At 41.9% G+C, this 26,065-nt stretch overlaps 1 protein-coding gene across 2 annotated transcripts in view; it reads right to left on the reverse strand.

Annotated features, from left to right (window-relative positions):
- The window catches only part of EXOSC5 (exosome component 5), a 1,116,451-nt gene that overhangs the window by 934,665 nt on the left and 155,721 nt on the right, over positions 1–26,065 (reverse strand). Inside the window, exons 2-3 of one of the 2 annotated variants that reach the window (XM_044062751.1) lie at positions 16,844–16,956; positions 16,697–16,734 (exon numbers count right to left, since the gene is read on the reverse strand). The exons of the other annotated variant lie outside the window; for it this stretch is intronic. Coding sequence (XP_043918686.1) covers positions 16,697–16,734; positions 16,844–16,935 — 130 coding nt within the window. The 5' untranslated portion in view covers positions 16,936–16,956. The remainder of the gene's footprint in view (positions 1–16,696; positions 16,735–16,843; positions 16,957–26,065) is intronic. 2 annotated transcript variants of the gene reach the window in all.

Raw genomic sequence — 26,065 nt, forward strand, 5'->3', positions numbered from 1 at the left:
AGGGGAAGGTCAAAGCATCCACCCTTCCATGCTAAGAGGTGATACTCCCTGGTACAGAACTTGCTCAGCTGGTGGTTGAGGTGTGAGGCAAAGGGGTCCATGTCTGGGGTCCTCCACTCCTGGGTGATTTGCAGAAAGATTTCTCTGTGGAGCTGCCATTTGTGGAGGTCCAGTAAGTTTCTGCTTAGGTGGTCTATCAGAGTGTTGTTGATCCTTGGTAAGTATTGGGCAATTAGGTGTAGCCCTATGAAGGTGTCTGTAAGCCAGAGACTCGTGGCTAACCTGCACGGGGGCAAGATTGGGTGTCTCCCTACTTGTTTATGCACCACATTACTGTATTGTCTGTTTTTATAAGGAGGACCCCTGGCCTGAGATAGGGCTGGAAGAAAGTCGGAGCATTTTGCACTGCCATCATTCCTTTCTGGTTAATGTGCAAGTGAAGTTGCTGGGCATTCCAAAGGCCTTGGGTACACCTGCCTGCTAGATGAGCACCCCAAGAAATTTCTAATGCGGTGGTGATGGTCTGGCCAGAAGGGCGGAGGATGAAGGGAAGACCCTTGTTCATGGTGCAGGCCTCTGCCCACCAACGAAATTCGGCCCTTCTAAATGGGATCAGAGGGAGAGTGGTCTCTAGGGACCGAGTGCTGACGCCAAAGGTTCTTTAAGGACCACTGAAGTTTTCTCATGTGAAGCCTGGTGAGAGGGATTAGAAGGATGCAAGATGCCATGTATCCCAGGGCTTACAGGAACTTCCCTGCAGTGAGGTGACGTCTGGAAGTCAGCTGGGTGAAGTAGAGAGGAAGGAAGCTCTGCTTTCTGGGGGATAGGAAGGCCATTTGGGTTGCTGTGTCTAGCACAGCTCCCAGGAAAACAATTTTCCTGGTGGGCTTTTGTTTTGATTTTTTTTCGTTGATGGTGAACCCTAGGGAAGTTAGGAGTGATTTGACAAAGAGAAGGTCCTGAAGCAACTTTTCTTTGCAGTCTGCCTGAATGAGGCAGTTGTCCAGGTAAGGGTAAATCAATATATTTCTCTGTCTGCAGAATGTTATAGCCGGAGCCAAGCATTTGGTGCATACTCTGGGAGCAGTAGATAAGCCAAAGGGCAGTGCAGAGAATTGAAAGTGTCGACGGTCTGCTCTGAAGCGCAGGAATTTTCTGAATGATTCCTTGATGGGGATGTGGAGGTAGGCATCTTTCAGGTCTAGTGTCACAAGCCAGGCATTTTGTGTGAGCATAAGCAGGAGCTGCTGCAAGGTTAGCATTTTGAATATGGGGACCACCAAGGAGGTGTTCAGTTTGGATAGATCCAGGATGGGGCACCAAGTGCCCTCTTTTCAGGGAACTACTACAGAATAGTCTGGAGTAAAAACCTTTTCCTGTTTGATCTGGAGGGACAGGTTCTATTGCCCCCTGGGAAAATAGTTTGGACAAGTTCCAATGCCTCTGCCCACTGGTTTGGGGGGAGGTCTGGGTACCCTCTTGGAATAGGGAGTTCGTTGAAGGAGAGTCTGTATCCCTGAGAAATGATTTTTAAGACCCATTGGTCCTTGGTTATAGAGACCCAATTGTCTTTGAAGAGGGTGAGCCTTCCTCCTAGTTTTTGATGAGTGAAAGGAGGGCAGAGGGGGGAGGGAGAATCATTGCGAGTACTTGCCATAGAAGCTTGGCTTAGAATTCCCTGCCTTAGAGACCGAAGTTGTCCATTGTTTGCTTCTTTGCTGGCCCTGGGATAGGGGGCCTGTCCCTGCGGGGCTTACCTTGGCCCTGTCTGCTAAGTGCAGGGAAGGCCCAGTGCTTAGAGGGAAAGTTCCTGCTGAATCTGGGAGGTTGAACTTGAAATAAATATTTTACTGTTTGTATAGATTTTGCTTTGTCTTCCATCTTTTTAAGCACCTCTTCTGCTTTTTCCCCAAACAGGCGTCCCTTATCTAGGGGTGCATCAATAAGTTTAGACTTGACATGATCAGGGAGAATGTTCCTTTAGCTATGCATGTCTTCTAATGACAGATCCTGTCACTGCTGCCCTGCTAGAGGCTTCTAGGGCATCATATCCACATTGTAATGAGTGTTTGGCCACTTGACAAGCAGAGTGTAGTAATTCTGTCAGATCTTTTGAGTTGGCACAGTCAGGAGAGGTATCAATCTTCTGTTTTAATTGTTCCAAAGTGTGTTGTTGATATTTTAACATATGGAACTGCCAAATGAGTGCTCTGACAGCTAAGGTTGCAGAGGTGTATACTTTCTTACTCCATCTGTCCAGAGCTCAGGAGCCTTTTTCAGAAGGAAGAGGATAGTTGGCAGAACTAGTCTTAGCTCCTTTGGGTCCCTGTGTAATGACCTCAGGGTCTGCACCAGGATTACTGTACAGGTATTTATGAGAATCCGGTACTCTGTAGTACCTGTCAGGTTTAGTTGGAGCAGGAGGCAGGGCATCAGGGGCTAAGCTGGATTCAAGGAAATCATCATCCACCACTTCCAAAATAGGTGGGATGGCAGGTCCAGAAACTCTTCAAGTAATTTCTTTGACTGTGGGAAATCTTGAGATTCCCACTGAAAATGTTCCCTGAGGGAGTGAAGGGTTTCCCCAAAGGAGAGGTCTTCTGGAGGGGAGGCAGAAGGGATGGATTCAGCTGCATCTGAATGGATTCATCTGCATCTGAATCCTCAAACAGTTAAGGGGGGGTGTTCCTCTTCAAAAGCAGAATAATCAGATTCCTCAGACTCTTGGTCTGTCTGAATTTCCGGAGAATGATGCCTTTTCCTTTTTGGAGTGGGGCCTGAGTACCTCGGATAAGGGAGATGAGATCCTCCACCATTTTAAACATCTGAGCTTGGGGTGAGGGAGCAGTAGCAAGATGGTGGCTAGAAGCAGATTTAGATAAGAGTGGCCTGGCTTCTAGGCCTGAGAGAATCCGTTGGTCTCTGAGAAGCAATAGTCGGATGCAAAGACGTTTTTTGTCTAGAATCAGTAGTGCGAAAGGCCTCCTCGGAAGCCAGTGCCTGCGTCACGGCTCTGGATCCAACCGAGGTAGAGACAGCCAAAGGCTCGGAAGACGAAATGGATTTCTGCGGCATACTGGACTCCGAAAGGGTCTCAGCAGAGGCCTGCGTTAGAAACAGAGTTGGGCATCAGGGGCTGCGAAAACAACTCACTGAATTCCGGAAAACTGATTACTTGCTTAGCTGTAGCGTCACTGTAAGGCTTAGCCTTGTGTGGCCTGTCTCTATCTTTATCTCTAAGTTTTTTCGGAATGTCGACAGATTGCTGGCTGACAGATGACATATCGGCAATTGAAGATGGAACACAAAAATAACTGTCGACAAAAAGAGCTCTATGGCAAATGGTTCTCACATTAAAGAGGGCACAGGACCAGCAACAAGGGACATTGTGGTCTAGGTCTAAACATGTGATGTAGCAAGAATGAAAGTTTCTGTGTTGGATCTGCTTTCCAAAGGCAAGACAATTGTTAACTTTTTCAGATATGGGTTAGAGCAAGAAAAAAGGGTCCCTAGCAGGGTACTTGGCTTTAGACATTTTCTGCTGAAATTCAACTTCTGGTAGAAACCAACCAGCATTCATGCGAACTGCTTCTGCTACGGGCTCCACAGCAAGAAAGACTGATGTAATGATGTCGGCTGCCTTGCTTTATAGCACTGGCAATCTGACATCAGACTACAGGCGACGGCAGCTGGTGCACAAAAACACTGACTCTGGTATTCGGGCCGGCCAAGGGCTACCATAGCAGGGATAACCCACAGGTGATGACTGCAACAGTGAAACACGAAGAACATCTGCACAGGGCTTTACAGACTGTCCAGACTTTTGCCTCATATTTTTGGCCAGTTTCACATAACATTGTAGTTTTCTGGCAAATATGGGTCAAATCAGTGAAGGTTGATGTAAATAAATAATGACAGACATTTGAGTTTCAGATTCCATGCACATCAGCAGAGTCATGCTAATGCAGGACCTTTTATTTTATTGACATTTTATTTGACCAAATTTCCTGCTCTGAGAGGTGACCACCCCCTTTCAATCTATCTTGCCATTTTAAAAATAGTGACTCCACTAAAACTTAACTTTTTAAGCAGGTAAAACTTATCTACTTTCACATCTGACTCCTCTAATGCACACTGCAGTGGTTTGGGATAAACCATTTTTTTTCATCTTACCTTTAAGCATCCCTAGCACTTGCTTTAAAACCTGCTCAAAAGCACTAGGAAGTCTTAAACTGATACAAGCATTCAACTCTCCTTGTTAATAAGGAGAAATAAATTGTAGGCATTAAACAGCCTATAACTGCAAAGTACCTTGCTAAGGTAAGGGAAAACAGCTCTTGTACTTTAACAACAAAAGCACCAAACCAGGCATGTCCAAGGGTCAGCTTCCCATAATTACACCTGTCCAACTGGTGAATCCGGGCATACTGGGGCAATGCAGCAATTGCCTCATATATACAGACAACCATCTCCTCCTACCACCCAACAGTACAACCTGCGAGAGATTCACTTCCATAACCAAACTGGAAGCAAAGCTTTCTCCACCCAAGATTGTGCTAGACAGTCAAGAGGAGAAAGTTAACACCTGCGCTACACCTCAAGCAACACATAGCCCTTCTAAACCCACACCACCAACACCCACATATAGCAAACACTAAACCCACATATGTGGAAGCCCTAACATTAACCTGCCCAAGCAGCAAGGACCTCCTAAGCTGAAACGCAAACAAACACCAATCACAACCAAAGTGTCACATAGCTCACAACACCAGTTTTCCAACCAACAACCCCTAATGTAAGACAATATACCCAACACTTTAGTCATAGGCAACTCTATAGTCAGGCACACTGATGTCCCACTCACCAGGCAGAACAAGGAGGAAATTACAGTGAGCTGCCTGTCGGGTGCTAGTATTTACCACATAACTCATGCACTCAAGTCACTCCACAACAAGTACAAATATGATTGTCAATGCCCATGTTGGAGTGAATGACTTGAGACGTACCTCCCTGGACTACAAGAGAGACATGGAAGAGCTCTCGGATCATGTGGCCCAGGCAGGTATGACCCTAGCCCGGAGTAGCATCCTGCCTTCGCCCAAAATGATACCAAAGTATAAGGACAAAATGATTGACTTCACCAATTGGTGTCGTTCAAAGGGGATCCAGTATCTGTCTGCCTGGGATGACATGATAGACAGACCACAATGCTTTGCCAGAGATGGTCTGCACCTGTCACCCCTGGGATTCAGGTACTGGCTAAAGCTCTTGCCACCCCTATAGTGCCTTTTTTAGGCAAAGTTCAAAGGACAAAACCACCACCGTAACAGGTACAAGCATGCAAAATCTGAAGGTAATGCTACTCAATGCTAGAACCTAATCCTCAAACCAGAATTCCAAAGTCTAGTCTTTCTTGCCCCAGATGTCAGAAGTCCCCAGTGAACCAAAAGGTGTCCAAAAAGGAAACACAAATACACCACAAAAGAAGTGGAAGAGGAAACAAACAAGAATAAGAGGATAGGTGGAGGGAAACACCGACTGCAACAGTGAAGACACAACATCTACATTTATGATAGGTGTACACAACTGTACTATGTTCTTCGTGTTTCACTGTTGCAGTCATAACTCTAGACTTAGAATACAGAAGGAGATTATAGTGCTTGGTATTCACTGAACTCCAAGTGGCAGCTTCCAAAATATCTTGCTGAAGTGGCAGCAGTAGAATGACTTCTAACAGTACCTGGAATCTGTTTCAACAAAACCTTATTCCATGAGCAATCCATTTGGAAATAGCTTGTTTAGAAATAGCCTTACCTAGAGAACTGGAGGCATAAGAAATAAGTAATTGATCAGTTTTCCTGAAATCTTTAGTTTTGTCCAGGTAAAATCCCAATGAATGTAAAGAGGATTAGGAAAGAAAGTAGGAAGGTGAATAGTCTGATTTAGAGCCACTTTCGAAATCACCTTAGGCATAAATGTAGGATTGGTCATCAAGGAAACTCTGTCTTCGTGGAAAATAATATATGGTTCCACAGCCATGAGAGCTTGCAACTCTGAAACCCTTCTGGCAGAAGTCAATGCTAACAGAATAGCTGTCTTCCAGGATAAGAACTTGATATCTGAAGCTGCAGGGAGGCAAAGTAAGTTTCTCCAAGACATAATTAAGATCCCAAGCAGGAACAGGGGAGTTCTGGGAGGTCTTAAATTCTTAGCCCAAAATTGTCTCACCAATTGGTGAGAAAAGATGGGAGGATCAGTGTTGAAATGTGCTGAGATAGCAGAAGTATGAATTTTGATGGATGAAAAAGAGAGGCCTTTAAGCAAAAGGTCTGAGAGGTAAAGTAAAATAGAGGAAATATCAGGCAAAAAAGGGTTAGAACCTCGGTCCTGCATCCAAATACAAAATCTTTTCCATTTAGAAGCATAAGATTTCCTAGTGCTAGGTCATCTAGCTTCTAAAAGAACATCCAAAACTTGTTTGGGAAGAGCAGAAGGAATCAAAGACCGCTGCCAGACATAGGGTTTTGAGTTGAGGGTGTAGCATCTGACCCTGATGCTGGGACAAAAGAAAAGGGTTCAGAGGTAGAATCCAAGGAGGTTCCAAGAACAGATGTTTTAAGGTTGGATACCAAAACTGCAGAGGCCAATTTGGAGCTATCAGAATGATTATCTTGGTGTTTTATTTTCAGTAATACTCGAGGAAGAGGAGGAGGTTCCTCCAGCTGAATGACAGGGCATCCACTTTCCAAGCTGTTTTGTGAAAGGACCTGGTGCAAAAGAGAGGCAGCTGATGATTGAGATAGGATGCAAACAGATCTGAGGACAACCCCAAATTGCGGTAATCTTGCTGAATAAGCTGGGGTTCAGCATCCATTCGTGAGGATCCAAAAGGTTTCTGCTTAGACTGTCCGCTAAGAGATTCTGTTTTCCTGGAATGAATTGAGCTTGAAGATGCAGATTCAGATTTAAAGCCGTGTCCCATAAATTCATGGCTAGTCTGCAGAGGGGGTAAGAATGAGAGCCCCCTTGCTTGTTTATGTACCACATGACTGTGGTATTGTCTGTACGATTCAGAAGAGGCCCCGGATTTAGATGTTTTTGGAAGGCTAGAAGAGCATTTTGAACTGCCAACATTTCCTTCAAGTTGATGTGCCAGGCTAGATGTTTCTTTGTCCAAGAGCCCTGCTGGCAAAGCTTTTGAAAGGTTATGGTCTGAGAAGGTTGAGGCAGACGGAAGGGATTCCTTAAAGCACAAGCCCTGGACCACCAAAGGAACTCCTTCTGGAGGCAGGGAATCATTGGGATCATTGTTTCCAGACTGTGGTAATGCTGTGACCCCACACTCTTTAGGTACCATTGTAGTTTTCTCATGTGAAGCCTTGCATTTGGAATCAACAGGATGCAAGAAGCCATAATGCCTGCAGGAATTTCCTTGCAGTGAGCTGAGTCAAGGTTTTGAAAATTGAGGCCAGCTGAAACTGTTTTGCAAGTTTGTGTCCAGAAAAGCTCCCAAAAAGATCATTTGCTGAGAGGGGAACAAAATGCAGATGCTTACTGGAGCCAGGCACTTGGTAAAGACTCTGGGCGCAGTAGATAAACCAAAGGGCAATACAGAGAACTGAAAGTGTCTCGAACCTGCCTTGAACCAGAGGTATTTCCTGCGTTCCTGCCTGATTGGAATGTGTAGGTAGGCTTCTTTCAAGTCCAATGTCACCATCCAGGCATCCTGGGAGAGCACTGGAAGAAGTTGTTGTAAAGTAAGCATCTTGAATTTTGGAATTTCCAGGTAGGTGTTTAGTACCGAAAGGTCCAGAATCGGTCTCCATGTGTTTTGCTTTCTTGGAACCAGAAATAGTCTTGAGTAAAAACCTTTTCCCATCTCTGAAAGTGGAACAGGCTCTATGGCTCTCATGGCCAGTAAGGCATCCACTAGATTTAAGGCCTCTGACCACTGATGTTTTGGCAGATCTGGCCAACCGATAGACCTTGGCAGAGTATGAAAGTGGAATTTGCAACCTTTTAAAATCACGTCTAAAACCCATTTGTCCTGGGTACCAATTTCTTCCAGGCAAAGAGGACCTGTAGCCCAGCCGAGGGAGTCATTGGGTCTGTTTCCTTTGTGACTGAGATCTGTCTTCACCCCTTCTAGGTGATGAAGCAGTCCATTGCCTGGACCTATAGGAGGCCTGTGCCTGAGCAGAGCCTCTGGGCTATATCTTCCCCTTTGAGGCCTGTCAGACGTGGGAAAGGACCAATTTTTAGAGGGCCAATTCCTAGAAAATCTAGGAGGCTGAACCTGTAAGAATTCTTTCACAGTCTGCATAGATTTTGCTTTTTCTTCCATCTTTTTAATAACCTCCTCAGCCTTGGATCCAAATAGAACATCAGGCTGAACAGGGGCATCTAACAGTTTAGCTTAAATCTGCTCAGGTAAATTCTGCTCACGAAGCCAAGCATGTCTCTTGATAACAGTACCAGAGGCTGCGGCCCTGCAAGAAGCTTCCAAGGCATCAAAACCACAATGTAAACTATGTTTGCTAACTTGTTCAGTTGCATGCAATGCATCCTGTAATTCCTTGTCCTCTGCACATGCAGGAAAGGTAGAAAGCCTTTGCTTTAAAACAGACAAAAGAAATTGCTGATACTTGAACATGTGAAACTGGCAATTTAAAGCTCTAATAGAAAGAGTAGCAGAAGTATAAACCTTTTTGAGAATCAGGGACTCTGTAAAATCTATCAGGCTTAGAAGGAGCAGGCGGCAAGGAATCAGGATTCAGGTTAGCTTCAGAGAAAGCATCATCCACAATATCAAGTACAGGAGGAATAGCCAAAGGCCTGTGTTGAGGGAGAAGGAGAAATTCCCTAAGTCCCTTCTTGGAAGCAGAGTAATCCTGACCTTCCCAATGAAAATGCTCTCTCATCTCATGTAAGGTTTCCCCAAAAGAGAAATCTTCAGGGGGAGAAGCAGAGGGAATAGAGTCCTCTGCATCAGAATCCTCATAAGGAGGAAAAGAATAATCCTGCTCAGAGGAAGAAACAGAAGACACAGAAGCCTGATCAGAGGAATCATAAGGTAAATCCTGTCTAGGCCTTTTTTCAGGAGGAGGGTGAGAACCTCTAATCATTGTAAGCAAATCCTCAGCCATCCATAGTAATTGCTTCTGGGACTTGGGAGCTGTATCCGAAGCAGCTGGAGAAGAAACCCTTGGTTTAACTGGAGTCTTTGACTTTGCCTTTGTAGAAATAGTGATATGAGAAGGCCTGAAAACCCCCTCAGAAGCGACCCATCTGAAGAAGGTCCTGCAGCAGATAAAATACTAGGCCTAGAGGGCTCCCCATGGCTTCAAAGTATCCTGTTTGGACCTCGGAGGCCTATCCTTGTCCTTTTGAATTCCATCCTGTAATTGAATTAATTCAAGGCCCAATCATACCTACGCTTGATAGTGCGAGAATTAAACCTGGCACAGAACAGACAGCATCAGGGCCTAAGCAAGGTAGACAGTAAGAGTGGAAATCTTTATGAGGTATTTGTTTTCCACACGATATACAATTATTAACTTTTTCTGACATCGGAGGAGCAAGAAAAAGATTAATCAAAGCACGTTGTCCTGAATAGCTGCTTTCCACTGCGGCAAGAAAGACTGGAGAAGATGGCATCGGCTGTCAGCTTTATACCTCTGCTGGAACAGCAGACTGCCTGCGGCAGGAACACCCTACAGTTATGACTGCAACAGTGAAACACGAAGAACATTGCATTCTCTCGAGGCACTCCTAAAATGGAGAACATCGATATCGGTGCAGTAAATGAGACTTGGTTCAAGGTTCCAGAGAGCACCCCTGCAATACCAGGCTACATCTCTTCCAACACTTTTCGGTCACCAAACCAAGACCGAAACACTAAAGGTGGAGTGTCCATATTCACCAAGAATATTCACACCTCCAGGCTAATTGCCCAACACAATGAGTCTGAAATTCTCCAGGTGCAACTAGCACTAGGTAAGACTGCAATCCAAACTGTAGCTTGCTACAGATCCCCTACTATGCTCCGAGATTCTCACTACACCTTTCTAAACATACTGGGAAATATTAAGATACAACTAAACACCCTAATACTGGGTGATTTCAACTACCCTGCCATTAAGTGAGAAAACTACTCATGTACCAACACCTTTGCCCAACGGTTCTTGGAATTCATAAAGTCAAACACCCTGGATCAACTGATCCTTAGTCCCACCAGGGGCTCCAATATCCTAGACCCGGTCATTACCAACATGGGAAATCAATGCTCCACACCTATGGTCGCCACCTCATTGGTCAGGTCTGACCATAAGCTAATCACCTTTGACATCCACATCCCACCCCACCCCCCCAGTAAGGAAACCTCTGTAAAAAACTTCTCCAAAGCCAACTTCATGCTGCTTAAGTCAGAAGTGACAAACTTCATGATACCAATGCAGACGGGAACTGAAAGTTCTACTGCTGAATCCTACACTAAGGCACTGTAAGAGCACATCCACTGTTGCATGAAACATGCCATCCCCAATAGAACCAAGACGCTCTCCTCCAAAATAAGGAAGCCAATCTGGGGGTTCCTTACCATAAACAAACTTCACAACAAAAGGAAGAAATTGTTGCAGAAAAGAGGAAAATCCCAGGATGCAAAAAATTCCCTTACCAGCCCCAGTAAGAAGCTGTGATCCCTCACAAAATCTTCCAAAGCTAGTTACGAAAATAAAATTGCCAAAGATTCCTAAGACAACCATAAGGCATTCTATAGCTATGTCAAGAATCTAAGTGGCAATGCTCAGATCTGCTCTGAGCTACAGCAGAATGGCATTAAATATATTGATCTCAAGGATATTGCCAATATCCTGGCAGATCGATTTAGTGCAAACTTCACCCACCTCTCACCCCCCTAAAAGGCCCATCTCAATATCGAAAGATTGCCAAATTCCAGTACGGCCACACAGGTAAACGCAATTTCCAAAGCTAAGAATACAGCATCCATGGGACCAGAAGACATCCCAGTCTGTATACTACATGAACTGGCACCTCACCTAAGTGTCATGTTTAATAATAGCCTCACCTCAGGCTTCGTGCCTACTGAGTTGTGCACAGCTACAGTAACCCCACTCCACAAGAGGGGATCCACCTTGGATCCCGGGAACTACTGCCCCATCAGTCTGACGAGCCTGATCTGCAAGGCCATGGAATGTATTATCATAGAACTTATAAACAAAGACATTGTCAACCTTCAAACAATGGACCCCACACAGTTTGGGTTCATGAAGGGCCGATCTTGTCCCCTGAACCTGAATGACTTCTTCGAATCAGTCTCCAGAGCCGTGGACAAGGGTAAGGTGGTCCACACAGCCTTCAACACCATCCCCCACTCTGGAATCATAGATAAACTTAATAAGCTGGGCATTAATCCCCAAGTCACTCGATGGGTTGCCAACTGGCTTACTGACAGAATCAACACTGTAAATGTAGCAGACTCCAAATCCAGCTCCAGACAAGTGGAGTACCTCAGGGTTCAGTCCTGGGACAGCTCTTGTTTAGCATCTCCTTCTCGGAAGTACAGGCAAACAACTAAGGGACTCTGGCTAACAAAGTTCACAGATGACTGCAAACTGGGAGCCATTAATCTTCAAATGATGTGGATATCCTACAAAAGGGATGCTTGGTGCCAGAACCATGGGCTCAAGCTCAATGCCAAGAAATGTATAGTTATCCCCTTTGGGGAAAAAACATGTACCCGTGAATTACCACATACGTGGCAGTACACTAAACACCGAAAGTGTGATAAGAGACTTAGGGACACAGGTGGACAGTGGTCTCACCTTCGATAACCACATCGCCACAACAGTCAAGAAATCCTTTTATGTGGCACACCTCATCTCTAAGGGTGTTTCATCCAGAAAAAAGGAGGTCATTGTCCCACTGTACTCATCCCTCATTAGACCCACTATAGAATACAATGCCCCGTTTGGTATGTACCACTCAAGATATCTGCAACTGGAAAGGCCGCAGAAATACCTCACTAATAGAATCACAGGCCTAAAGCAGATGCCCTATGCTGACTGTCTAAAAAACTCCACCTATACTTTGTCTCATATCGTCTACTCAGAGGCGATCTCTGCTTAACATACAAGGCCATGTCAAACCCAGAGCTGCTGGACATGCTACACTTAAATAAATCACAATCCCTCAGAGACACATGCTCCAGGGATCTAAACCTTGTCATCACAATGAACAAAACATGCTGGAGGGATAGGTTCCTGACCCAGAGACTGCCCAGACTCTGGAATAGACTGCCCATACATGTCAAGCAGAGCACCTCTTCAAAAGGAACCTTGACGACTGGATGGGAGATGGGAAATTCATCTGCTAGACAGGGGTCCAAGGAAGTAAATACTGTGGGAAGAAACAGCCAGGGAATTCTTTTGGCTAGGTTTGTATAGGCCCTAGGGCCGACAGCCCAGTACCAACCTATGAACCTAAGAGGTATGATGTAACTGGGGTACATGGTGAAACACCACACACAGGGCGACAGTCTGCATACCTCTCCCTGTACACGTTCTTGCAGTTATGTCCAGCATTTCACTCCATATGTCTGCTCTGTTGTTCATACATTTGTGGTTTTCCAGTGCTATACTGTAAACAGTGGTCAATGAATTGATGTACCTACTGACACATTTAAGTGATGGCCTTTACATCCTGCAGCTAATCTGACTTGTTGCCACCTGCTGTTATACAAGCCAACTGCTAGGTTACTCAGAGCGTGTATAATGTCTGTCTGTAGGTATGGCTCTTTGTTCCCCCATTCACTCTGGCTTTGTCCAGCTTTTCTTACAGCAACAGATTGAGGGGTTATGACAGACTGTGAGACTACCAACAAATGAGTAGCTCACATGCAAAAGATGTTGGATGCTGCCGGATTCGAACCATCATACATGCTACTGTTCCTGCCCCAGTGAGCCACATCAGCCGCCAGACAGAGAGGTTTCACTCTTTATACTATCAACAAGATAGAGGAATTGTCTGGTCTGGGTATACCATTGCAGAATTACTGTTACAGCAGTTGTATGGGAACGCTGATGTGTTTGGGGTGGAGGAAGACCAGCCTATACTCTGCTGGCATAGATATTGGTGCGACTGTCCTGTGACCCCACTGTTTGGCATCTCCCTGGATTAAAGTTGTGGAGTTTCCAGCCATGTGGCCTAGTGGATATTATGGGGCACATACTAGTGAACAGAGTACCTGTTGTCCCAAGTGACTGCTAGATCTGTTCAAGTAGCTCAGTAGCCCACTACAGATTTCTGCAAGTAGCCCAGTAGCACACTATATATAGCCCACTATCTTCCCTTGCATACATGCGGCAGGTCCATACATGTGCTACCATATTGTAGTATCCCTTACAAGTGGTATACAAGAAAGCGACTTGCCTTGCAAAAATGCAGCAGTTGACAGACCTGTAGCTCGGAGCTGACTGTCTGATGCATACAGTCCACAGCCAATACATGGTGAGGTACAGGTTGTGTGGGCTGGCTGGCATCATTTTTACTAATATGTACGTGAGTCGGAGAAAGGTGTCAGTCCCTAGAGCCCTAAACTGTCAGGGCATGTGCTATGTGTTGTCTTCTTGGCGAAGGCCAGGGCATATTGGGCAAGCCTACGTCTGCCTACAGGGACAACCTCAGGGGGTTCCTCCTCTAAGTCCCGCCATGGGGCAGCTGTGGTGACCTAGGCACTGGTGAGGGCCTGTGTATCCCTTCCTTTTGCTGATCCTGCTGCAGGTATTCCCGCAGGAACATATTGTAACATTCAACATATTGTGAACATCTGTGAACATGTGGCTGGAGAGTACTGCAAAGCTCGACCAAATATATCGAGGCACCATAACAGTGACGTCAACAGCCCAAACACACGCTCTATGATGTTCCTGGTTTGTGGGTGTGCCTCATTATGGTATTCTTTGGTGTGTGTGTGTGTGTGTGTGTGTGTGTGTGTGTGTGTGTGTGTGTGTGTGTGTGTGTGTGTGTGTATTTCTGATGGGTGTCATCATCCACTATTCCAGTGCATAGTCAGCATCCCCAAGTAAATGCCATGTGGGATGTCCCTTCTAGCAAACATCTGGTAAAGCTGAGATGCGTGCCAGATATGGGAGTTGCGATAACTGCCAGGGCTGCCAACACACACATTCATAATGCCCTGGGCATTGCACATGACCTGGAAGTTGAAGTGGTACCCCTTGCAGTTGACGTACATTCTACCCTCTTCACCAGGTGGTACCTTGATGCATGAGTGGCACCCAGTACCTCAGGATAATGTGCTACATGGTAGAAAAGTTGCATACTGCTGGCCCTCTCCTCAGGGGTGTGAGGAAAATAAATGTGTTCACTGGCATCCAGGAACTGGAGTACCATGGAAGCAGATGCCTTGTGAGACCTCCATCATACCCCCAGCTGGCCCTTGGAAAGTACCTGTAGCTAGTATCTTAAGGACTACACATACCTTTGTTTCCACTGGAACGGGACCCCCCCCCCCCCTCCGTTGGCTCTGGGTCTGAGTTGAGGTCGGCAGAGTTCTTGAAGTATGGCCCTGTCCACCCTGTAGCACTCTACTATCTCCAGCTCATGTAGCTCCTGGTATGTTACCCTGGGCCTGAGCACTCTTCTTCTCAGTCTAGGCCTATGGTCAGCATCAGCAGCTGCACTGACCTCAGCATCTAGCACATACATATGTAGCAGACCTGCAGCAGCCCCTAGCATTTTCTAGGTTAAAATTCCAAAGTCTGTACTCCAAAGGTGCAGAATATGGAGGAAATCAGACTGTAGGGTCTACGCATACTTTATAGTGCTCCACTAACTTGTAGCCTGTGTTGTGATTGGGCTTTATATGATATGATTCATTCGCAAGTACATCAGTAAGGGTTTTAATGGCCTTAGTTTAAGTGGAACAGGGCTCATAAATAATTAATATATCAATGGCTTTCTCAGCCAATTTTTTTTGACAGCCTTCATTGCTGAGCACTGTGGTGCACCGCACAAATATGCTCAAACCCGCTGAAACATGCACCCCAGAGATAAACAAAGCTTAGTAATCACCAGACACCCCCCCACTGAGCATAGCGTTGCGTTGTGCAAACAGGCACCACTGAGCTCTAATGAACTTGTTTGCAGACACACACCCTTTTTGATGCCTGCTACCTCTTCTCTGGACACCAACACGATGGGATCTGTGGACACAGATACCAATTTGTGCTATTCAGTAACTCCAGCTCATCTGCATACAGATCCATGCACAGTACCTGGAAACTACATGGTTTCAGGCCCTGCCTTGTTAGCAACCACATCAGTCTTACATTGTACATACCCCACACAGGGTCCTAGAATACATTATTGAACATACTCACAAATTTTTTACTCCAGTTAATCCTCCTCAAGTAGAACTTTTTATGAAATTGTGTGAGGATGAGATAAACAAGGTGAGAGGTACAACAGATAAAGTTAAGAATTGTTTCAATAACTTGAACAGGAAAGAAAAAGAGGCTCTCCAACAGTTGAGAAGGACAGATAGCTTGGTGATCAAACCAGCAGATGAAAGTGGCTGCATAGTAGTGATGGATGCAGACTGGTATCGTAATAAAGTTTCACTGATGTTGGATGACAACATGACTTATCGCAAATTGAGTAAGAAAGAAGTAAATCAGAGAACTGAACGTATCAGAGGGAGCACCTATGATCTATTGATGGAAAGAAGGATCAGTCAAGATTTATATGAATTTTTTGAAACGCCTCATCCTATGTTTTCCTGCATTGGTGGATTACCTAAGATACATAAAAATCTTTTGGACCCTCCCTTACATCTCATTGTCTCTGGAAGAGGATGGATCACTGAATCCATATCCATGTATGTTGAAAATGAACTCAAGAAAGCTTTGCCTTATGCTACCACTGTCTTGAAGGATACAGGCAGCTTCTCGAAAGACTTGTTCTCCACTGTTACGTCTCTGGATGGTTTTGATAACCTTCTACTTGTAACTATGGATATAACCAGTCTCTTTACTGTGATCCCCCATGAGTATGGTCTCAGGGCCTTGCATGATTTTCTGATTAGACATAATTTAATGGAACTTCTTTGTTCTCTGCTGGAATTAGTCCTTGAGAATAACATCTTTATGTATGGAGATAACTTTTATTTGCAAACTTGGTGTGTGGCCATGGGAACTCCACGTGTCAACAGTTATTCAAACTTGGTCTTGACTGAGTGGGAATTTAAAACAATCTTCAGTGATGGAAATATCTGGAAGAATGAACTTGTCTACTATGGGTGATTTGTGGATGATGTTTTTTGTTTATGAAAAAGAGGTATTGACCAATTGGATCTTTTTGTCAGCTTCATTAACAACAGCACTGACTTCCTTGAGTTCAAAATGAAACACTCATCCTCAGTCATAGATTTCTTGGATGTCAAGATACGTTTACATCCAACTCAATGTCTCTCTACTGGGGTGCATAGGAAAGAGACCTGACAAAATCATTTCTTACACAGGCAGAGCATGCATCCAAGACATATTTTGATAACATCTTTGACAACCAAATCTTAAGAGTCTCAAGACTATGTACTGATGAGGAGGAATTCTTGGAAGAGCAATCCAATCTACGTAGATATTTGAAGGATAGGGCTTACCTGGAAAATAATTTTCCACCAGTTTCACAGGTGCAAACCTATAGAAAGCAAAGAGGTCAGCCTTATTACTCAGAGAGGTCTGAACAATCTTCACAAAGTCAGTCTAATGACACACCACCTAAACAACTTAGATGTATGCTCACTTACAGTTCAGACAATCGACAGGTCTGTGAAGTGATCAGGAGATTCTGGCCGATTCTGACAGCGGATGAAAAAATAAAGAACATCAAGAACATCATTGGAGAGACACCCAGGTTTCTCTATAAGAATAAAAAGAATATCGAGATTATTATGCCATAAAGATGGCTTTAAACGTGGTGGTCCACTATCAGACCGCAAAGGTACTTTAAATGCTGCAGATGCAAAGCTTGTCCTTACTTAAATACTGGTAATACTTTTCTCCACCCAGTATCTGGACGCAACTTTCATTTCGATGTTTATGCTGATTGTGCTACTAGCCATATTATCTATTTGGCTATCTGTCGCAAGTGCCAAGCTTTCTATCTTGGTAAAACTGACCAACGATTAAATGATCGTATTCTACGACATGTCAGAGACATTGATCAGAAAGTTCCACATAATGCCTTAGCAGCACACGTATTGGTCCATCCTACGCATAATTTCTTGTTTAAAGCAGTGGAAGTGGTCACCCAAAGGAGATGTCCATAACAGAACAGAATTGAGAGAGATCTTTTGGATCAACAATTTTAGAGCCAATCGACCCCCAGGTCTTAATACAATAGTACCTCTCAGACCTGTTCTAAAATCTAGAAGAAACTTACCAAACATTAATACATGATCCTAGCATTTTTAACATTGAACTACATTATAGGAAACAAATCTCCACATTTATTTTTGTCCTGTGCCTTTAAGAACACCAAAGACAATTAGCTACCAGCTCTTGATTGTGTTTCCTTTATAAACAGGAAGAGCTAACCACACTTTTATACGATCTGAAGAAGGCATCTGCCAAAATCGCTTATCGTTTGGACAATTTCATCAGCTTTTTACACTCCAGTGAAATATATGTTTTTGTCAGCTTTGCTTACAAAGCATCTATTAACTGTGCTTTAACAACTTGAAGCCTGAAGTTGTGGATGTTAATTACTAGGCTAATTATTTCAGCATTTCAGTGAAGCTTGCATTTTGTCAACTTCACGTAAGTTTTCAATAAATTGAGTTTTTAACAGCCTGAAGTTTGAAGCTGTGGATGACAACTGCTTGGATGCTTAACTTTTTTCAGTTCATCATATTCTAGTGAATTCTAGTGAAGTTTATATCCTGTCAGCTTCACTTTTTAAGCGATTAATAAATTGTGTCTTAACAGTCTGAAGCCTGAAGCTGTGGACGACACCTAAGGTCTTTTTAATTTGTTCATTTGTCTACCCTCGGTGTCTTTAGCAGTGGTGAGGAGAATTTATTTCCCATACTCACAAATGTTTGTGCACTACGGTGTGCTGTGCAAACATAACCAGGGTATTAAAAAAATAAAGTTATTTTACATTAGTTTTCATACGGTTTTGGACACACAGTGGTTAGTTTTGCACATATCTGTGCTCTCTATACTACTTCTGCCACTGTAAGTACACTTTACAGCCCCTGGTGTCATTTTTACATCCTGTACACCAAATTTTTTCCATGTACATTATGGACACCAACATGGGGACTGCCTATTTGCTTGCTGGATCACTCTACCTGCCTCATTTGCATACATTTCACCTAATTATGAGGTTATTTGCATGCCACGTACACTTCCGCATGCCCCTCAGATCCATTTACTGGATCGCACATCTGCTTACTTTCCATGCAAGCAGTGTGTCACTATGCCTACATGGAAAATAAGTCTGTGCTAGCTTTATTAAATTCCCCCCAAAGTCTGAAATTGGCAAGTTGCATTATTCATTAGTATGATTAAGTATTGTGTGACAGAACTGATCATGACAGATTGTTGAGGGGAATCAGATTTAACATTAAAGCAAGGAATGTTTGCAGAGTTTGGGGAAACTAATAAGAATTAGAATCTCAAAGTATCTGAAGTGTGTCACTGTGTGCGAGACAGAAACTAAAACACACATTAACAACAGAATAAAAATGAGTTGCCAGAGCTATGGGAAGCACTGGAAATGTGTCTAGGATGACTTCTGCAAGTGAGGCTATAACCATGAAAGAATGCCCTGCAAAAAAGCAAATGTGTAAAAAGTGTGAGGGAAATCACTTCAGTCTTACACATTCTAACAATCAATAATTCAAAATAGCAGCTTCTACATTGGATATCCATTTAATTTCCAGAAAGGTTATCCCAAGTAAATCTCAGAGAGTACTTGTACACAAATAAAAAAAAAATACAAAATCTGATTCTGGACAGTTGACATGGAAAGTTCAGTCTATCCTGGTTCATCTAACTGGTTAAGAAGCTTGGTTCAACTAACTGGTTAAGAAGCTTGGCAAAATGAAAACAAATCAGCTTGAATGCATAACTGATAGGAATTTGTTCAAATATGCATATTATTTGCTTGATCTTTGACAATGCGTTTACTGTCTTGGGATGTTTCTTAGGATTCTGTCATATCCTGATTGATCTTGCAGTGTTACCAAAAGTGTCAACTTCTACAAAAAGTATCATAACTTAAGAAATAAAATCCTGAAGAAACTGAAGTACAGCATATAAACATGATTATGAAACAAAGTGAACCTACTGGATGAGTAAAGCCATGGTTACTCTTGTGAGCCAACGCAAAACTAATCTACTGGCCCACAAGATCATACTGAAGCTATATAAACACAGTTTATCTATTTTGTAAAACAAAATTAGTAGTTTCTTGCAAGCCAGGAACAAAGCATTTACCTGTACTTAATATTGGCCATGAATTTTGGACAGGAAAATTACAATCTGTGAATTTTTTGCTGACCTATATGAAAATACAGGATTTCTCAAAGTTCATATGTGGCACATTATCAGAAAATGAACAATTTAGAGAGCAGTTGCACAGGTAATTGAAGGGGTTGATGTTGTTACCACTGATGATTTAGTTGTGTGAGGTATACCAAAGAGCATGTTTTGAGACTAAAGTTACTGAAGGGACTAAGAAAAAGCGACATTATGCTACGGAAATTAGGAGCAAAATTATATATACATAACTGAGGCATGCCAGTCATGTTCGGACACCCAAACCAGGCTCTGAGAAAGTCACAGTAGTACAGCAAGTGTTTCCTTCACAGGACTGACAGGCTCTCAAAAGAGATCTTGCTTGGTGCATACTGTTATCTTCCAAGGTTAATCTGAATAAGTGCTTCATTAATTAAATAAAAAGCTGTTGAATGGTAACTGACTACAGAGCAAGAGAAGAGCTATTAAATATTTGAACAGTTAGTGAGACATGCACCCAGACTGAAATATTCTGAAATTAGCAAGTCATACTACAAAAGTCAAAAGCTGATTCCAAACAGAACACAGTGTTATGACTCTCCACAAAAGGGTAAAGCAATTGCTTGTTTGTCCAAAGTTTTTATGGAATGCCAGAACAGGTAATCTCAGAAAGACTGTGGCTTGCCAAACTATGGCTATGAAAAATGTAATGAATGTATGTATGAAAAAAATGTTGGTTTAAACACACCATGGGCAAGAGAGTTTATTTAAGGAGCCAGTGCAAAACTCATACTGCAGAGAATACTGCTACAAACTATGAATAGTTAAGTACAAGCCATAAAAAGTGACAAATCTAGCAGATAGGATACATTTTCACATTAGCCAGAGCAGCAATGATTTGCCTGCGATAAAAAGGAAGTTAAATGCGCGACTCCATCACCACATTTAACTAAAAAGAAACTTAAAAATAATTACATCTGTATAATGAGAGCAAGATAGAATATAGCAATAACCCACGCCTGGGTGTGAGTAATGCTGGATTTACCCACGATTGGTGTGGTTTGGTCATGAGGGTGAAGCCCAAGTGGCCAAACAAAGCCAACCGTGGGTAAATCCAGCATTAGCCACACCCAGAAGTGGGTTACTGCTATTATACAATGACATTTAAGAAAAAAAATAATTACTTTTCTTAAATAATGGCATTGTACAATGCCTCCTTGCTGCCCTTCCGCAGCTGTCTGGTATTCTGCGGCAGTTCTGATGTACTGCGCATGCCTACGCAATACATCAGTGTGGGCAAAAGCAAGATCTCCATTGCTTTTTAAAAACTGTTTCACTATGTAACGAGTTTAACATAGCGAGACAGCTTTAAAAAAAGCAACAGAGAATATCCGTTGCTTTTTTAAAGCTGTCTGGCTATGTTAACCCATTTAACATAGCGACACAGTTTTGAAAAAAGCAATGGAGAAAACAAGATCTCTATTGCTTTTTAAAAACTGTTTCGCTATGTCAAATGAGTTTAACATAGTGAGACAGCTTTTAAAAAAGCAACGGAGAATCTCTGTTGCTTTTTTAAAGCTGCCTTGCTATGTTAAACTCTTTTAACATAGCGAGACAGTGTGAAGACACGGAGATCTTGCGTTCTCCGTTGCTGTAAAAAAAAAAAAGTGTTCTAGTAATGGAAAAAGTCCGGGCGACCGGACCTTTTTCCATTACTATAACTCTGATTTACAAAGTGCATGCTGACCAAATCAGCGTGCACGTTTTTGAATATTTAATGGGGGAGGTCGTTGTATAATGCAAATGTTTTCACAGGCATCCATGAAAGAGTAGCTAGAAAAGGAACCAAGTGAGGAAAGAAAACATAACCAAATTGTTTAAATCACAGAAGAGATCATTAGTTTAATGACTTAAATATCAGGCTTTATACACAGCTATATATAGTGTTTAATCCATTACAGGGAATTATTTAATTTACATTTTGTTAACCGGGTTAGTCCCACCAGGCAAATGCTCACTTTTCAGGGGTGACCTGAAGTGGTATTCATACAGACTAGGGGTAATTTGGCCAGGGTACTGGGGAATTTCCCCTGCTTTTTTCATAAGTACCATGGAACCTTTTACATCTATCTTAGCTACCACCAACTCAGCCAGATGGTGACTCTGTTTTCAAGTTCTCATCCAAAGGATGGCAAACTCAGGGATTAACACCCCTCTCCCCCTTATGCTGCATTGCACTGTCAGTATTGGGAAAATTAATCCTACCACCTGGTGTTGGAAAAGAACCCAATGGCTTTTGCGCAAAAAACAAGTGTGCTGCTGTTGAGCTAATAATACAGTAATATTCACCAAATTACAATAGTCAGACTTGGGAAATGTGAAGTGCAAAGAACCAACTTGTGATATATTACTCTGTCTAGTAATGCCAGTACAACTATAATAAGAATTTCAAAATTGTACTGTGTGTAATGGCCATCACAAAAATAATCCAAAAAAGTAATGATTTCTTGTTTGTTACCAAGATGACCATGAAGCAAAGTGGGAAAAGATTGGTTTTAATATCATGACTGTGTGCATTTAATACACACTATTATTAAAAGTTAAGAAACTAGGAAATTAACAAGCAAGACAAACAGAAATATGAGGACTGTAACAAGCAACATTTTCAAGGTATGTGGTTCCAGATGCGATTATATCAGATAGCTGTCCACAGAAGGCAAGAATGTAATTAGAGAGATTTTCAGAATAGTGGTAGCTTCAACATGTGACTTAAAGTCCTGAATAGTCACAGTGTAATGGTGAAGCCAAAACACTGGAATATGATATTCAGTAGAAAAAGTGCAGGTCATTCATCAGTTCAGTTACTTGTGGCTTCTAAACATCAGAATTCCTATAGCTACCTCTTTTTAATGGCTGACAGACTCAGTCATGTGCAAGAAAGATCAATACAAAAGCAGTGAAGATACGAAGTACAACTGCAATGTTCCAAAGGAAAATGCTTGACAGAGAAAAGTACAGGAGTGGACTAGAAAACCAGAATTGTGTTGAAAATGAACCAGAGGCTGGTGTTGGGAGACTGAGAACAACAAAAAGAAAAACAGCAGCTCAGAAATTAATGAATAAATGTGATATTACAAAGCATCAGTCAGACTTGTGAAATATGGCTGAACAAGAAAAAACTGGAAATGCTGAATTTTTTGACTTGTTAAACTTGTACGGGACTCCAAAGCATATGCCATACTTCACGTCATTAATGTCTGGAAGAACATTAAGGAGAAAGGAAGTGGAAAGGAAGAGGCAACTTGAAATGACTGGATTAAGGCTCTTGACTTATCCAACAACAAGTTTTAAGAGGAAGCAAATAAAGAAGACAGCACTGAATGTAAGGAAATGTTTTCATTTAGCAAATATATGCTCACACTGCAAATGTAGCTGAAGGCAACTTTGCATCTGGATCTCATATTTGTATGGAGAGACAATCTAAGGGGCAATAAAACAGAATACTTTTTTCTTTCAATGGTTATAAGATAATGTTTCCTGTAAGCATTCAAGTTGTTCTCTACATCTGGAAGAGAGAAACAGATAAGAAAAACACACATGGTTTAGTACAAGTAGAAGCACAGGATGTACCATGCACCTTAGCACGGACAACCTTAATTATAGGTCAATTAAAGTCTAAATGTAGCTGTCAGTCTGGGTCAAACTTCATTACTTGAAGATTTACATAGTTGTGCATGTTTGTATTAAGTTAACAAGTTAGTTTTTTTGAGTGTTTTAATTAAAACAAAAAAGTTAAGTTGTGGCATAGGTTCAAATGACTGTGACAAGAAACATCTGAAGTGATCAGCCTGACCAACATCACCGTATGCATGTAACAAAAGCTGAAACTAGACATTTAAAAAAGCTGTTGTACATAAAAGGTGGGAATAATAACTTCTTATAATGGCACCACTTTTCATACTATCTTATTATCTTTGAATATGAATAATATCATGAGTATACACAAAAAAGGATGAGTAGTGAATTATATTAAGAAATGCAGAGTGCAAATAGCTATGCTACAGGAAACATATTTGGAAAGAAATAATTCAATAAAGAAAGGATTTCAGGATTATTCTTTGGCAGAATATCTTGAACAAAGGTAAACAGAGCACTTAATTGCTAGAGGAGCTCTAATAGTGATGCAGAAAAAAAATGGTAGTTTTGTAGTAGTAAGGAGCTACTGGCAACAAAGGAGAATTATGCTGGCATGTGTTTATATTCCACCTACAACTGCTACAATGGAGTTTAAGAAAAAAACAGAACACATAATAAGCTTTCAGCAGGGAATATTACAAGAGCAAACTGAAATTTAATTTGCAACAGTGACGATCTATCTGGTGTTGGGGGGGTTAGAAGGGAAAGATAATAGGAGTGTAGACTTTTGAAGAAATTTATGAAAATATGTGGTATGAAATATGTGAATTCAGTAGATGGAGCTTACAGGCAGAATTTACATATTACTCCCACAGTATAAAAACTGAGCTAGGCTAGACAAATTATATTTCACAAGAACATGTGTATTTAATTGAAGGTTTTAATATGCAACCAATAACTATTGCAGATAGTGTGCCAATAATAACTAAAATAAAAATGCAGAGTAATGAAATAATGAGACACTGGCTGGTCCCCAATTATCTGTTAAACAGAGAAGAATTTAAGGAATGGGTAGTGGAAATTATAGGGGAGGATAGAAATGCCTTCAGAAAATACAGCTAGGGATTGGGATAAATGACAATAGAGTTTAAAACAGGGTAGCAATAATAGAAAAACAGATATGATTAAGAATCAACACAAATTATTTAGAGGGACTGACAAAGGGTGAAGTATTCCAGAAAAAGGGGAATCTCGCAGAACAAGAAGACACGCAACTGCAGAACACTAAAGAGAAAATAAGGGACTACACCTGGATAATATGCATGAGTTTAGAAAGACTGCTGTTAAGCAACTAATTTTTGATAACACCATAGCACAAAAGCTTTTAGCATAAAGGCTCAGCAAAAGAAATTAGAAAGGGTTGCTGCCCAGCTTCGGGAGCCTACAAAAAGGAAAATAATCAGAGAACCTGTAGAGGCATTAGAAATATTTCAGAAATTTTATGAAATTCCAAAACAGAGAAATGTGGAAATCAAGAAAAAGTAAAAATGGAAATATTTATGAAGAATTAAATATGCCACGGCTAGCAGTGGTTGAGGCTCAATTATTAACAGTTAAGATATGATGAGAAGAAATTTTGAAGCTAGGAGGGATGAAAGTGAAAGATCTAGAAAGTTTTGTTTGATCAATATTTTCCAAGGAGGGAAGCACCAACATCATGGAAGAAGTCATGGTGGCTGTAACATCTAAAGATGGTCAAGACCCATTAGATCCAGCTTCATATCGGCCCACAGTTTCATACAGGCCCATTTTGATTCTAAACCATCATTATAAAATGTTTATGCATATAATGGCTAGAGAAATGGCAAATATATTGCCAAAATTTATATATATGGATCAATGGGGTTTTGTGGAAAGGAGGCAAACATTTGACAACATTAACAGAACAATGACAATCCAGAGGGAAGCAGAATGACAGAAAATACTGCTATTGCTGGGGGCGTCTTGATGCACAGAAAGCATTTGAGAGAGTAAGCTGGGATTTTTATGAGTAGGGTAATGAAAGCAGTTGCATTCTCTGACAAAATAAGAAGGTTAAACAGGAAGATATCTGAGGGATTAGAGTGGGGGGGGGGTTCTCTCTGACAAGTCCTGTTTGAACAGAGGCACCAGGCAAGGCTGTCCTTTCTCCTTTATTTGCATTATATTTAGTACCTCTGGCAAGAAAAAAGGGGACTTAGAAATTCAAGGATATAAATGGTATAGTAACTGAGAAAAGTTAGCTTTATTTGCATATATACCAGTGCTGTGGAACATTCTGAAAACGTTTCAGATCTTTGTGAGATACAAAGTTAATGAAGATAAAACAATAGCAGTAGCTGTAAACAAAAACAAATGTACCACACAAATTGGTTCAACAATACTCATTTATGGGGACATGATAAAAGAAGTACTAAGGAGTATGGATTGAAAAGGATTCTGTTATGGTACTTAAGGGCATATGGTAAAAGAATAAGCAAAAAAGATAATACAAAAATGAGAAACTGGAAGCTCTGTTTTATGATTATGGGTAGAAAGATACAAGCAGTGAAAATGCTTTCAGTCCCTTTAGCTTTATACACAGGTGAGGCACATTTTTTTTATCAACTAGAGGAGAAGTTGTGGAAAGCAATTAATAAACAGTTGAAGAATTTTAATGGGAGGGAAGAGGGCAAGAGTTAAGTGGGATAGGATAATCCTTCCTATAGAACAAAGTAGTTTGGAATTACCTGATTTGAAGGGATATTTCAGAACTACACAGTTAAGGCCCCTACACAAAGCACAAGCAGAAAGAATTCAAAGTGGGAAAGGAATGATGAAACAGAGGG

The sequence above is a fragment of the Protopterus annectens genome, chromosome 1.part0 (genome assembly GCF_019279795.1).
Source record: "Protopterus annectens isolate FY-2018-M chromosome 1.part0, PAN1.0, whole genome shotgun sequence".
Taxonomy (NCBI): Eukaryota; Metazoa; Chordata; order Ceratodontiformes; family Protopteridae; genus Protopterus; species Protopterus annectens.